The sequence below is a fragment of the Abramis brama genome, assembly GCF_963993115.1.
Source record: "Abramis brama genome assembly, chromosome: 18".
NCBI lineage: Eukaryota > Metazoa > Chordata > Actinopteri > Cypriniformes > Leuciscidae > Abramis > Abramis brama.
In genome coordinates this window covers 9,655,758-9,670,085 of record NC_139980.1, presented here as the reverse complement: position 1 = coordinate 9,670,085, position 14,328 = coordinate 9,655,758, and the positions used below count along the sequence as shown (strand labels likewise).

The following is a 14,328-nucleotide window of genomic DNA, read 5'->3' as shown; positions in this document are numbered from 1 at the left end:
GCATATAAAGCACTTTATTCTGCATGACCATATTCTACATCCTTTAATCCTACCCAATATCTAAACTTAACAACTACCTTACTAACTATTAATAAGCAGTAATTTAGAAGTTTATTGATGCAAAAGTCGTAGTTAATAGTGAGAATTGGACCCTAAACTAATGTGTGACCCAAAAATGACAGTGGTGACAAAACAGTTAAGAAAACATCTGATCATAGCGATGTGCACAAGCTCAAGTAACATTTATTTATATTAGCACTTTATACAATAGATTGCTTTAAAGCAGGCAACTTTACAGTATTAAATATGAAAAACTGTGTCATGGAGTGGACTATGCACTTTCTGTTGTTAAATACTTAAGAAATTAAAACCGGTTATACTGTGAACCTTTAAAGCAGGATCTAAGAATATATACAGTCTGTGTGTGTGTGTGTGTGTGTGTGTGTGTGTGTGTATATATATATCAGTGCTGATGATGTTGTATGTAACAGAGACTGATAAATGCAAATGCAGATCCCACTGTTCTGATTAAATAAAATAAATACGTTATGACAGTTTTTCTAAAATTAGATCCACTTCCTAAAAAAACAAGAAATAACACAATATATCCCCTTTCTTACAGTATTGCAATATATCGTATCATGACCCCTGTATCATGATACACAGGCGATACACAGCCCTAGTACAAATGCTTTCTGAACAGTGCTTCAGTCATACTAACGTACCTGATCCTCATTCTCGATTTTGTCGCTGACGTCTTTTACTCCTTCACCCTCTCCTATTCCTCCACCCTCATAGTCATGGAACTCTGTCGCTCCCTCACCGTCTCCTCCCATCAGCTCCTGGGGCAGACAGAAACCCTGCAGAGTGATAGAAGAGAGAGGGAGAGAAACAAAAATTATAATATAATATAACCTTTATCTTCACATTTCAAGACTAACAACTGCAGAGAAATATTCAAACCCAATTAAATGTACAGACAGTGATCTCTGGCATGACATAAATATAGGGGAAGTATCTTTAAAGTCGTATGACAATGTAGCAAGCAGTCACAACTCTGTTTCAGAATCCCCCAGTGACCAGTAAAGGAAAGTAGAAGGCAGTATACCTTCTGTGCGAGTTCAGTGAAGATGTTAGCGAGAACGGACAGCAGCTTTCCGGTGGTACGGTGAGCTCCCATTAGTACAGCCAGATAATACCTCACCAACTCAGAATACAGACACAGCATGGGCTCCAAACGCACCACACCCCTACACGCCTCTTTCAGTTCCTTCATATAAAACATTAAATATACACATTTCAACTTTTTTTCAAAAATGAACTGTTTGCAGACAATACTGTGATGTGATATCAACTGACCTGTAGTCGGTGAGGCTGACAGTCATCCCTGTGTGATCGAAGTCTCTCTAGCAGCTCTGTCACGACTTTATTGACCTCCGGTAATGAGAGACTGGACATGTCTCCACTCAGGTCTTCTTCCAGTAACTTGCTCAAGTGTCCTGGTTTCAAGAACTCCTCTGCCACCTCTGAGTCACTCTCTAGAGAAACACACAAAATGAGCACACAGACAAACAGATCCCCCTCAAACAAGCTCTATGTCAAATCCTGGGTGAATTCCTACCTCTCTTGCATTCTGACTGCTGATCCTCCTGCTTTTCTCTCTCATTCCTCTTAACAATGGTCTGAACCGCACACAGAATCATGTTTATTGCTTTCTCCAACTGCTCAGAGAACTCAACAGAAAATGGATTGGAACGTCCTGCATGCAGACAAGAAAAAATGGGTGATAAATGTGAATCAGTATAGACTACACATGCTATTCTGTATGTCAAAAATGACAAAAAATATAATGAAAGCAAGAAGCTTTCATTTATTTGTATTTAGTTTGAGTAATTTTAGTACTTCAACTTTTTTTATTTCAGTTAGCTGCCAAGGCAACATTTCTAATTTTCAAGTTTTTCACCTAATATTAATGCTCTTACGTTTCTGTGACTGTCTGATAGAGAGCAGGTGAGTCTTCCAGGTGGTGAACTCTGTGAGGCAGGTTTCCACCTCCTTCCTTACAGCCTGGAGACCACAGATGAGGGCAGGTTGGGTATGGGGGACCAGAACTCCGTCAGGAATAAAGAGCTGTTCTACAACCGGCATCTGGCCAACCACAATGCCCAGCCGGTCTAGCAAGGAACAGCAAAGTGTGAAGTGATCCCTGTGAGGATGAGAGAGAAGATAAATGTTTAATCATGAATGATGTTATAAGTTTAAAGGCAGGTGGATTTAAACTAGAGATTAAACTCAAGAGGTATGGTGGACAATATCTTGCTAGAAAAATAGCCATAGAAATGCCCACGATTTCTTGGTCTCAAAAAAATAAATAAAAAAAATAAATTAATACACTGAAATTGTAAACACACACAAACACACACACACACAAAAAAACTTTTTTTTTTTAAATTTATGCAAGATCATTGTTTGCACTTCCTGAACTTAATTGAACAGTTCAATTCAAGTGTTTCTCTGACTCACCAGCTATGGATAACTCTTTCTGTGGATTCCTGGGCCAATCCATCCAACTTCTCTTTCAGGTCTTTCACTTCCTTCATTAGGTTCTCCACCTTCTGCTCCACCTCTTTCCAAGCCTGCTCCCCTCTCCGCAGCAAACACGCCTGTGGCTGGATGTGAGGGGCCAGGGGAGACGGGTGGCTCAGTGTGGCTTGACCCTGCACGACTTCCCCCTCCCTGGCCTCAGCGGGCACTGCAGAAGAACCTTCAGGACAGCACTGGAAGATCCAAGAGAGCTGCTGGAGCACAACCGAGCAGTGCAGCGCTGAAGACTGAGCTCGGGTGATCCAGTGCTGGAGAGGCTCCTGAGGAGGGAGACCGCTGGCATAATCTCCAGAGCCAGCCGTGTGAGATTGGATACTCTGGACACTGTCGATCAACTTCCTGTTGTTTTAAACCGAGAGCAATCAGAAAACATGCAGTGTCATGGCATACAAGAGGGCAGGCACATCAAATGTACACACTGCAGTTCAAAAGTTCAGTATGATTTGTAAGTCTCTTATGCACACAGAGACTGCATAAAAAAAAAAAACATAAAAACCCCCCCCAGAAATTATTTTAAGTCTATTTTAATATATTTTAAAATGACAAGGCTGAATTATTCCAGTCATCAGTGCCACATGATCTTACTATTATCAATGTTGAAAATGCTGCCTAATATTTTTTTGGAAACCATGATACATTTTCACCGATTTTTAAGGACAGTACCTCAGATGGACCCAGTGCTCTGTGAGTCCAGCAAGTCTTTGCCTTTGCCTCAACAAAAGTTTAAACAGGTGAGAGGTGAAACCTCGACATCGCTCTACGTTTCCCAGACCAAGCTCCTAGAAGAACAAAGAATGAAATGAAAAACAATCCCTTACCGCAGCACTACATGAAGACTACTTGAAACCAACAAAGCACAAGTAACATCAACATCAAATCTAAAGCAGACGCTAAATTGATCAGATTATATCGGAGCTGATTTAAGGCCCTCACCTTAACGGCACATTGTAATGCTGTCATCATGGCGTTGCGCCTGGCCCAGGATCGATAGAAATACTTCTCACAGCCTTCCCATGCATTCGTCATCTCAGCAAATAACCTGTGGACATTAATTACTATCAAAATCAGGCTCTGACCCTCAGCTCTATAGAAGACATTATAGATGATGGTTACGTACGTGTGCTCTGTGTTGTCTTGTGTCTTGACTGAAGACAGGGCTATCTTCATCTCCACTGGCTGCAGACACAGTGTCTCATCTGGGTCTGCAGTACGACCCCAGTTCAGACCCTTACGGTAGGACAGACCTGGAGAGAATTAAAACAATTAATCAGCTGTCTACATCTTACATATGGGGGTCTATGGCAGCCCTATAAACCATACATCAAAGAACAATGAAATTTGGCACAGTTATAGAAGTGGTACAAATTAGTAATCTGACTAATTTAGGGGTATCTAGGACCAAGTCTTTTCAAATAGTTTCAAAATCACTTTTCAAATAGTTATAACTTTTGAACCCTTTGTTCTAGAAAACTGCAACTTAGCACACCTGATTCGCCTCACCATGCTGATCACATTCACCATCTTACATTAAGACAGTAATAAGACACCATTACAGTAGTGGCCATTTTGAAGTACAGTATTCCATTTTTTCACTACTCCTCCAAATTTTGTCCAATTCTTATGAAAATTGGCTCAGATGATCTTTGGACCAAGCCGCACACAAATGACTGAACAGATTTTTGTTATTCATCCTTTTCAAAAGTTGTCACAGACTTAATGTTGTAACCTTGGGAGAAACCAGGCTCAAACCTTTGTAATTAATTAAATTATAATTAAACAACGATGTTTCCAGTTTTTCTTTCATGACCAACAACAAATTCTCTAATACCACAAGAAATGACTCAGACTGACCGATCTGTGCAAGCATCTTGAAGAGATCTGCTAGTGCTCTCTGTTTCTGCAGGAGGAAGTGTTTCACCTCCGCCTTCTGCTTCTCCTGCTCCATGCTACGGTCCACCGAAAGGCTCTGCAGTGCTTGCACGTTTGCAATTATTTCGACTGGACAATAACAAATTGGAGAGAAAGTAAAATTTTCAGGTTCATATGAGATTTTCACAATTCATTCATAAGTATGCCTTTAATAACTTGAACATGTCGAGTAAGCTCTAGGTAGGATGACTAGCCTGACTCAGCATATAAAATAGCATAAAAGAATTTAGTTTAATAAGAAGATCAGACAAAATAATCTCTGAAGTTATGAGCCTTCGGGTGAGGGCAAAAAGTGATACCTGTGAACTGATCCAGGTCTTCTGAGAGCTCAGGCAGAGAGGTCTTCTTTACCAGTTGCACACACAGCTTCTTCATCTTCCTCGTGAGGACAGGCAGACGGGCTTGGAGAGACGAGGGCTCTTTATCAGATGAGAGTTCTTCTGGACCATCAGTCTGATTCATGAAAAGTGTTTAAATACAACCATGTTACAAAAACAGATACCATATGGTTCATGATAAGGACAAGAGAGTTAAAAAAAGTTCGATATCAGGAAATCCTCTAAAATTCAAGATGTCATATTATATGCAAAGTCTCATAGGCAAAAGAGTTGAATTTAAGATCAAAGTTACATTTTAAAATGACAGTTTGGTTTGAATTGAGTTGCTATTTCAGCTTGAGATAATGTTACCTGCAGATCTCTGCCCTTTCCAGGCAGGGCACCTCTCAGTGCTCGGTGAACCCTGTGCAGAGGAGTCTCCTCAGGCTGTGAATCCACATCATGCATGCTGCCGCTACTGCCCTGCTCCAGCAGACAAGGTGCACACGGCTCCTTCAGTGCTGCCTCAAACTTCTTCACAAACTTAAACAGGGTCCTGATCACAGACATAATGTCATAACGTTAATTTTAAATCATTACAGCCAGTTTGAGGCCCATTGCTTAAGCACTATGTTAAATATAAATGTTACATTTTCTCCGTTGAGTGCTGACAAATAATGACAATATCATGTTGATGATGTGATTAAGCTGAAAACACACTACCACTCAAAATTTTGGGGATGGTAAGACTTTTTATTAATATATTTTAAATATATCACTCTCACCTGTGTGTCTTCTCCACTGACTGCTTGATGGACCAAAAGCTGACATCATTCCACTTGGAGATTTTGACAAAGTCCTATATGTATCAAGATAAAGATAGCATCAAATCAATAAGAGACAGGAAGAAAAAAAACAAAATATATATGACATCATTCTTGCCTGCTTGAGTTTCACCTACTTTGAGCTCTTTCTCTATAGGAGACCTCAGCTGGGTGATCTTGGTCTGGATGCTCTCTGAGAACTGTGTGTAGTATTTATAGAGATTCCACAGCAAACTGCCGAGTGAGTCTGTGAGGATGAAAGGATAAGGTCATGCATTTAATGTGGCCTGCATAGTCAACACTTTGTCAAACAACACTAATACACAAAGTATTAGAATATTCTCTATTCTCTTACCATGTCCTCCCTGTTTAGGAGCCAGCAGGACGTGGCAGTGAAAACCAAGCAACATGGACAAGCGGACAGAAAACTCTCCTAAGGTGGAGCCTTCTATAAAGGCCTGCAGTGTGGATGAGACTGATGAGAGGGAAATATCCTCCACACCATCATCTACTGGACAAAAAAGTGTGATACAATGCAAACCCATTAAATGTGATTTATTGGAATTAGTCATTTACTGTAGTAGGAGGAGAAATAGTTTTACTACTACATATATAAAAGTGCAAGTCGGTCACCATGTCTGGTGTCTGTCCTCTGCTCCTGTAGGTATTTCTCTATGAGTTGGTAGATGGACAACCAGTGCCTGGTTGAATTCTCAGCGTGGCGCTTCAGTGCGTTATCAAGGCTGCTCGACCAGCAGCTGTGGAAATACAGTAGTTGAAACCAGTTAGACCATCATGTCGCAGTCTAATCCAACCATACAGGCTTTAACCACCACCATTAACGAGTAGTGTCACTAGACTACTTACTTGAGCTCAAGTTTTCTCCACTGAATAATAAGTTGTGTGACAGCTTCCAGCTCATTCCTTAGAGACACTGCCCGGCTAGCATTGTTTTCCCAATCCTGTGAGGAAAAATGAGAGAAGAGCTGCTCTAAAACTGATATCATGGCTTAAGCTGTGCATAAATGGCCAGCAACCTAATGACTAGTATTGGTTTAAGGATATACGTGCATGAATGGATTCCTCTACCTGTGCTTTGCTGAGCAGGATCTCCAGACCATTTAGGAACTTTGCCAGAGGGCTAGAAAGACTGAATGCTAATATCCTCTCTATCACCATGGTGATCTGTGACACATAATACAATAGGGAGGTGTTAAGAGACGGCATTTGAGAACTAGTCAAAAGCTTTATCAAGCAAACTGGCTTTCAATTACGTTACATCTCAAATGTTAACTAAGCCAAGGTTTTTTTGAAAAATGTCTTTTATATTGTTACTATACTGAAGCCAAAGTAAATCTGTTCTGTTCAAATGATTTTTTAAAAATGTTAATACTTTTATTCAACAAAGATGCATTCAATTGATCAAAAGTGACAGAAAGACATTTATAATGTTACAAAAGATGTAAATTAAAAACAAATGCTGTACTTTCTATTCATCAAAGAATCATGAAAAGAAAATTATCACTGTTTCCACAAAAATATTAAGTAACAACTGTTTTAAACACTGATAATAATAAGAAATGTTTATTAGCAGCAAATCAGCCTATTAGAATGATTTCTGAAGGATCATGTGACACTGAAGACTAGAGTAAGTAATTGCTGCTGGAAATTGAGCTTTGCCATCACAGGAATAAATTACATTTTAAAATAATTTGTATAATATTTCACAACATAACAGTTTTTACTGTATTTTTGATTAAATAAATATAGCATTGGTGAGCATAAGAGTCTTCTTTCAACAACATTAAACTACTTTTTTTTCTCTTAAATTTGTTTTAAGTCCCTTGTGGGTCTCTGTACCCGAATTTCAAAACTCCTCAATTAGATCTTAGCAATGACAGTAATAGTAACGGCTACTCCCACCTGAACAAGAGCAGGGTGTTCGGGCCAGTCGTTGAGGCGCTGTTTCACGGCCTTGCTCAGCTGTTCTAGCGCTGGCAGACAGATCCGGGCCTGACTCATGTTAGGCTCTATGTAGAAGTCATACGGCCCATCATTCTGCAGAATCAGTCCAGCTGGACCCCCTGAACCGCTAACCGTGTTTTGGAGCAGAGTGCTGAGGAGAAGCTGAGAGCCCATCAACTTAGGATCCACTTCACAGTCTGAGAGAGAAGGGGAGAAACAGGGAAAGGTTAGATGAAGAGATACGTAGGGCCTGTGGAGTTCTGATCTGCATAAAATGATGCCTTCATACCCATTAGATGGTAGAAGCGGGCTATCAGTGGAGCTGTGATTTGATAGGATGAAACCAGGGCACTGATGTGGTGTTTGGTGTGATTGGTTGGCGAGTTGGGCTGGTACCAAAGTGACTGAGCGTAAGACAAACAGAGTCTCTGATGGACCTGAACCACTGTGCTCATGCTGCTGACCAACAGGAAGCTGCTTGTCTCACTAGACTCCTCCTTATCTACATCATCTTCGTCCTCTATGATTATTGGCTGATCGAGACTAGGTTCTGAAGTGATATCAGAAAAATCCTGTGGAAAAAGTGGAGAAAACACATTATTGGCTAAAGTACAAACTCTTACTGATTTGACAACAATGGAAAGGGCAACAAAACATGCAAATGTGTGTGAACAGATTTAAAGACACATAAAAACAGATGACTGGTTTAGTCCATCTTCACCTTGTGGTAGGAAGGAAAAGAGCGTCTGAACTCTCTCTCCTCCTGCTGGTCCTCCGTAAGGCCTGTCCCGTGCAGACGAGAGCGGCTGCGATACAGACTGGCTTCCATCTGCTCTTTTTCTCTAGCTCTCTTCTCCTGCTCGTCCCATTCATTCACTATAGCCTGAACAAAACACAGCCTATGTCACTCTTGTTAACATCACAAAATAGCTTTCTCACAAAATCTGCTTTGTGAATATGTATCGTGAAGGGCACTAAACAAATCAATTCAACTGAAAATGTTTCTCTGCAGGTTTAAACATCTAATAGTAATAGTGAGTAGAAAAAAATGCTGTTAACTTGGGAGTAAATATTTTCCTGAATAGATAATAATATTCTTGGCCTTAAAATCAATAAGGTACAGTGTCCTTGTTAAATGTAGTGACTAAATGTAGTGACTATAGTAATAACTTTAAATTATGCATAATTACATGCAACTAACCCTAAACCAAACTTAATCCAAACCCTAACTCTATAAATTTTATAGTAAATTCATGTAGTTAATTAATATTACTCGGTAATTAAATGTATAATTACACTATATACTAATTGGGTTACACTTTATTTTAAGGTGTCCATGTTACATATATAGTAATTATTATATTAGTAATTATTATATTATTATAACCAGTATACTATTTTCCAGCATATACATATATACACACACACATAAAATACAGTAGTCAACATTTGAAGTGGATTAAAAAAGTTAATCAAAGTTGTCCAAGAAAAGCTAATTCAAAATATTAATAGTATATAATATAGTATATTAATAGTATATAGTATAGTATATAAAATATTAAAATAACACTTATATATACACATTATGTATTTATTCATTATAAAAAAAAAAGTTAAACACCACATAAAAAATCTGAGATCCAAGTTTAGAATAGTTGAAATTAAATTCAAAATCTTTAAGACTTTCTGCTTTCATGTTCTTGACACAGGTCTTATTGTTTGGGTTTCTGTACTTCATATCTCACCTGGCAAACATGTCTGAAGAGTTTTTGCGTCTCTGCACTGAGATGTCCGGCACTCAGCGTGTGACTCTGTATGTAGAGCAGCGCATTCAACAGCAACAATGCATGATCTGGGATCACGCGGCTGACCTCTGTCGCTGGCAAATGCTTTCCCAGGCCCTTTAGCATACGCATGCATTCCCTTGAACACAGGTAGTCAGCACAGGCCAGATAAGAGGATGCCGCTGGACTTGGAAAAGCTAGCATAGTGGACACGAGACGCGTCAGACCCGGTTGGGCAGTTATTGAGGTGGACACCTGAGACGCCAAGAGTCGCATGCCATGCTGCACCTGCAGAATTGCTGCCCTCAGGGGCACCACCACATCAGGATAGAGCGGGTACTCCTCAACCAGCCGCTGGCAAAATCGGTGCTGTGAAGCCTGCCAGACGGCCTCCTCCTTCAACAAACCCTGAATCCCCAGCCTGGATTTTGGTCCCGGGGCTTGTAAGGCCTTTAGGAGGTGGGAGAGCAGGTCACCCACTGCAGCTGGTTGGCCGATACTGCACAGGTAGTGCTGGAGTTCCTGATATAGGCGACCGTATTGAGGGTCAGGGGGGCGGCAGGCTTGTTTACGACTCAGTTCACAAATCTGCTCTTTGACCTGCTGCATACGGATCCACAAGTATCTAAAACACACACACAAACAACAAAAGAGTTTTAAACATTAAATTGGAAGTCTGTAGGCATAAACCAATATTACAATTCTTGACAACACAGATAAGCAAATCTTTTTTTTTTAAATATTACTCAGTACTTAAATGTATTATTACACTGCAACAAAGACACCTTAAAATAAAGTGTAACCAAAATCTCTCATATCAGCCGATAACTGATATTGGCTGAAAATCTCATAACTGACATGGTGTTAAGATCTTGTGCATCCAAACAAATCTATGTAGTAGGTTGTGAAAACGGGAATTTAGCATAAACTATTAAATATCGGACGATAACTGATATGGTACAATATCTCATGCATCCATTAAAAAATTGCATAGTAGGCTGTACCAGAAGTAATGGAAGCTGAATGTTTGGTTACCTGATGCGAGGATGCTGGAAGCTGTCAGTTGTGCTACTCTCCTCAAGCTCCGCCCCTGTGAGCAGCTGTGAGGAAAGACTCCGCCCTTTCCACTCTTCCTGTAACAAAGCAAGCTGAGAGACACAAAAATTAATCATAGATGATTTGCATTTGTAGATGAAAGGTTGCAATAGATCTCTAGAATGTCACAAAATTAGAAATTTCACCACCAAAATTCACCTCCTCTTGTGCATAGCGGAGTTTATATCCCCTTTTTACTGCAGGGTCAAAAATTGTTTGTGGGGCCCAAACTTGGATTTGCAGCAGACCCATGTTCACCCAGAAAACTCCAGAGCGGGCAAGCTGGACCGAATCTTGTGCCCGGTTGTGTGCGAACTGCGTCAAGCATGTGACTAAGGTTTCCAGAAAGCCCTCTGGGAGCAGGTTTTCAGGCAGGCCTTCTCTGAGGGCGATCTGAATCTCCTGGGCAGCACCAATGGGGTCCGGGCCTTCAGTTAGACTGTCACAGGATTCTGCATAGCTCTCCTGTAAACCTGGAGACAACAGCTCACAGAGCGACTGCAGCTGTCTACGCAACACAAGTCCTTGCAACCTACAGTCAGTTAATCTACAGAGAATGAGAAAAGGAATGAGAGAAAATTAATCATTGCACAATAGAAATTACAATAAAAATATATTGAAATTTTTATATAAAAATTTGTGTTGTCAAATTGATTAATCGCATCTAACAAAAGTATATTTACACAATACATATTATATATTATATACATATTATAGATGTCTGTGTGTGTGCATCTGTGTATATATACTCATACACACATATACATACATGTATATATATATATATATATATATATATATATATATATATATATATGTATATGTATATGTATATATATATGTATATATATATATATATATATGTATATATATATATATATATATATATATATATATATATACACACACACATTATGTAAACATACTTTTATGTTAGATGCGATTAATCGATTAGACACCACTAATTAAAATAAAAAACATATATGGAATACAATATATTTAAATGCACATTTTAATATTACAATCCCATACTGTACAAAAATTGTCTAAATCTAACATATGTATCCGTGTTTAGGTATGATATGTGGTCTCTACCTGAAGTCAGCAAGCTCAGCCATAGCCATATTATCCCAGATCACAGCATTCAGATCTTGCAGCTGCCCAGTTCTCTCTCTCCACTCGCCCAGGGTCACACGTGATGATGACAGGAACTGTGACCCTGATGGATCCCATCGGCCGCCAGCATCAGTGTTGCTCAAAACTCCCAGCATGCAGCGGGACCACACCGCACGACTCAAGATGCCAGGACCCTTCACATCGACAAACATCATGTCAAGGTTATTTATTCATGTTCAATTAAAAAAAAAAAAAAAAAAAAAAGCACATAGTGTTTTTAGCTCTTTCCCCTCAAACACACACATACACACACACACCGTATCAGATGGTCCCAACAGTGATCTGGAGTTGATGTGCTCCTCAGGGTTCAGTGGATTCCACTTCAACCAACGGTCAGGGTCAGAGGTCACACTGCTGCTCCATAACGCTGCCAGTGTCTCAGACAGCAGCTCACACCACACCAGCGGCAGCTCCTCCACAGGCTGGTGGGGGAATAAAAACAAGAATGAAAACTGAGATCAACTGAAATTAATATTTTAGTCCCTAGTGAAGCATGTGATTCTCAGTAAATGGAGAAAGGAATACTTCATAGATCATTTATAAGTTAAACTCAAAATAGTTTAAACTTAATTTTTTTCTAACTAAAGTCATTTGTATTGTTTGTATGATACATTTAAAAATCAATTGAAGCTTGTCAAATGTGACTCAAAGATAAAACATGGCCTTTGATGATAACACCGGAATCATTATTATGGAGGAGTTTTGACAGACCCTCTCAGTGCCTAGCAGGAACCAGAGAGGCTGCAGCTGTCGGATGTTCATGGGTGTCGACTGCATACAGAAACGCAGATGATTAGAGAAGGACCTGCGCAGACCATCTTCTGCCTTCTTATTGCCTCTGTAGAGCAAAATATACAACACAATATGAGTAAAACACAGAACAAAGAACGCCTTATGCTACAAGATCCTACTTTGCAAAATCAAGTTTTGTTGTTAATTAAAACTATTAAACATCATTTTCTTTCATTGAAATAAATGTTTGTGAAATCGGGCCTAATTGTTTTATAATAGTTAAAGGTAGGGTAGGCAATTTTTTTTTTTATAAAAACTTTGTTATACTGGCTGAAACTCTCTTTATATACTGATAGCAATCAATAATAGAAATGGTATAAATATATATATAAAACAAAAGTACACATATCTTCTGTGGAAATCTCAGGACCAAAAAAAAATTCCTACTGTCCTGTCAACATATGCATTTCCATACCTCCACGCACCCTGATCAAGCATCATCAGTGCGTTTCATGAGGCCATGCATAACTGTAGACAGACGTCAGTCACCGAGCGCCACAAACAAACAGCAGCCACCTTTTACAGTTCCTCCTGAACCAAAACAACGAGCTTATGCAGCGTTCACGCCATGTCGTAACCGTAATTACTTGAAGAAAACCTGTGACGTTCTCCTCGGAGCAGCTCACGTCCTCAGACTCTGCGTTTATATGTCAACACTTTAAACGCCAAAATGAATCTACAGCAGTCAGGTGGTACAAGTAAGAGCTCTTTAAGTTGTTTATGTTCATCATTATTATTGTAATGTTATGTGCTTTGAGACATGAGGTAATTTAACACAGTCTCTTGTCTCGTGACTCTGCTTTTCATGTATTTTGAAGGAGGTGTGGCTTTGGGAGCGCTCTGAAGGGAGGGTGGGATCTTATGCTTTCAAAGCTAGCTTGCTATTGCTAGCCTCTCTGAAATTGCCAACCCTACCTTTAATAATCTGATAGAGAAACATCATCATACCCTGGTGTGACTGACAGATACAGCAGGTCTGTGGTGACTTTCATCTGGTTAAGTACTGCCAGCTCCTCCAGTGCTGGCCACAGTTGAGCCCTGCGTGCAAGCTGCAGTAACACCTCCCTGTCTGGTGCGGCACCGTCTCCCACTTCTTCCTCATTATCTTCAGACAGAGAGTCCAGCAGGCCACAGGAAGCCATATGACCCTGCTGCTGATCCACACAGCTCACAAGCCTCTCCAGGACACCTGGATAGAACGATCAGTATATTTTGTGTTAAAAAACTAAGGGGATCAGGATTTGCCTGGTTGTATGGTTTAGTACGGTTTAGTACTACCACATCATGCCCAAAATTCATAAGAATTACTGTCAATAATATAAGGTAACCCAAGTGACATTTACCTGACTTCTGAGGCTCCAGCAGGAGGTTGGCCTGAAGCACTAGACCCCAAGCTTCTAGCAGAGCCTCTTTTGAGTCAATTCCCATGGCCACACCACGGAGACGAGACACCTCTTGTTTCCATAGCGATGCAAGGCTGTTGTCGAGGCGCAGGTCCCTAACATCCAAAGCCCCGCACAGCACTCGCAAACGGGCCGCACATTCAGCCACCGCCTCCAGCTGCACAGAAAATATTATTTTAGATTATTGGGATTATTTTAGATCACTTAGAACGCAGAATTGAAATAAAATACTTCTGATACTTTTAATAGGATTTCTCAATTTATTTTTGGGTGTTTGAAATGTTTCTTTAGCTCCAAATTAGCATATTAGAATGATTTTTTAAGGAACAGACTGGAGTAATGGCATAAATAATGTAATGAAATGCATAAAATAAATGAGGTTTTAAAATATATTGATTTTTTTTTTTTTAACTGTAGTAATATTTATTTATATATCGCC

General features: G+C 39.8%; 1 protein-coding gene across 2 annotated transcripts in view; it reads right to left on the bottom strand.

Moving 5' to 3' along the window:
• Positions 1-14,328, bottom strand: part of mdn1 (midasin AAA ATPase 1) — a 54,059-nt gene that overhangs the window by 8,480 nt on the left and 31,251 nt on the right. The window contains exons 56-84 of one of the 2 annotated variants that reach the window (XM_084090268.1): positions 13,830-14,046; positions 13,435-13,675; positions 12,406-12,532; positions 11,952-12,116; positions 11,614-11,828; positions 10,678-11,065; positions 10,459-10,571; positions 9,385-10,048; positions 8,361-8,522; positions 7,929-8,211; positions 7,598-7,836; positions 6,764-6,859; positions 6,542-6,636; positions 6,308-6,432; positions 6,030-6,185; positions 5,812-5,921; positions 5,636-5,709; positions 5,223-5,406; positions 4,833-4,986; positions 4,456-4,602; positions 3,722-3,848; positions 3,538-3,643; positions 3,268-3,383; positions 2,524-2,943; positions 1,983-2,206; positions 1,622-1,759; positions 1,360-1,538; positions 1,109-1,270; positions 726-860 (exon numbers count right to left, since the gene is read on the bottom strand). In XM_084090268.1, coding sequence (XP_083946394.1) covers positions 726-860; positions 1,109-1,270; positions 1,360-1,538; positions 1,622-1,759; positions 1,983-2,206; positions 2,524-2,943; positions 3,268-3,383; positions 3,538-3,643; positions 3,722-3,848; positions 4,456-4,602; positions 4,833-4,986; positions 5,223-5,406; positions 5,636-5,709; positions 5,812-5,921; positions 6,030-6,185; positions 6,308-6,432; positions 6,542-6,636; positions 6,764-6,859; positions 7,598-7,836; positions 7,929-8,211; positions 8,361-8,522; positions 9,385-10,048; positions 10,459-10,571; positions 10,678-11,065; positions 11,614-11,828; positions 11,952-12,116; positions 12,406-12,532; positions 13,435-13,675; positions 13,830-14,046 — 5,562 coding nt within the window. The remainder of the gene's footprint in view (positions 1-725; positions 861-1,108; positions 1,271-1,359; positions 1,539-1,621; positions 1,760-1,982; positions 2,207-2,523; positions 2,944-3,267; positions 3,384-3,537; positions 3,644-3,721; positions 3,849-4,455; positions 4,603-4,832; positions 4,987-5,222; positions 5,407-5,635; positions 5,710-5,811; positions 5,922-6,029; positions 6,186-6,307; positions 6,433-6,541; positions 6,637-6,763; positions 6,860-7,597; positions 7,837-7,928; positions 8,212-8,360; positions 8,523-9,384; positions 10,049-10,458; positions 10,572-10,677; positions 11,066-11,613; positions 11,829-11,951; positions 12,117-12,405; positions 12,533-13,434; positions 13,676-13,829; positions 14,047-14,328) is intronic. The other variant, XM_084090269.1, reaches the window with a different exon arrangement.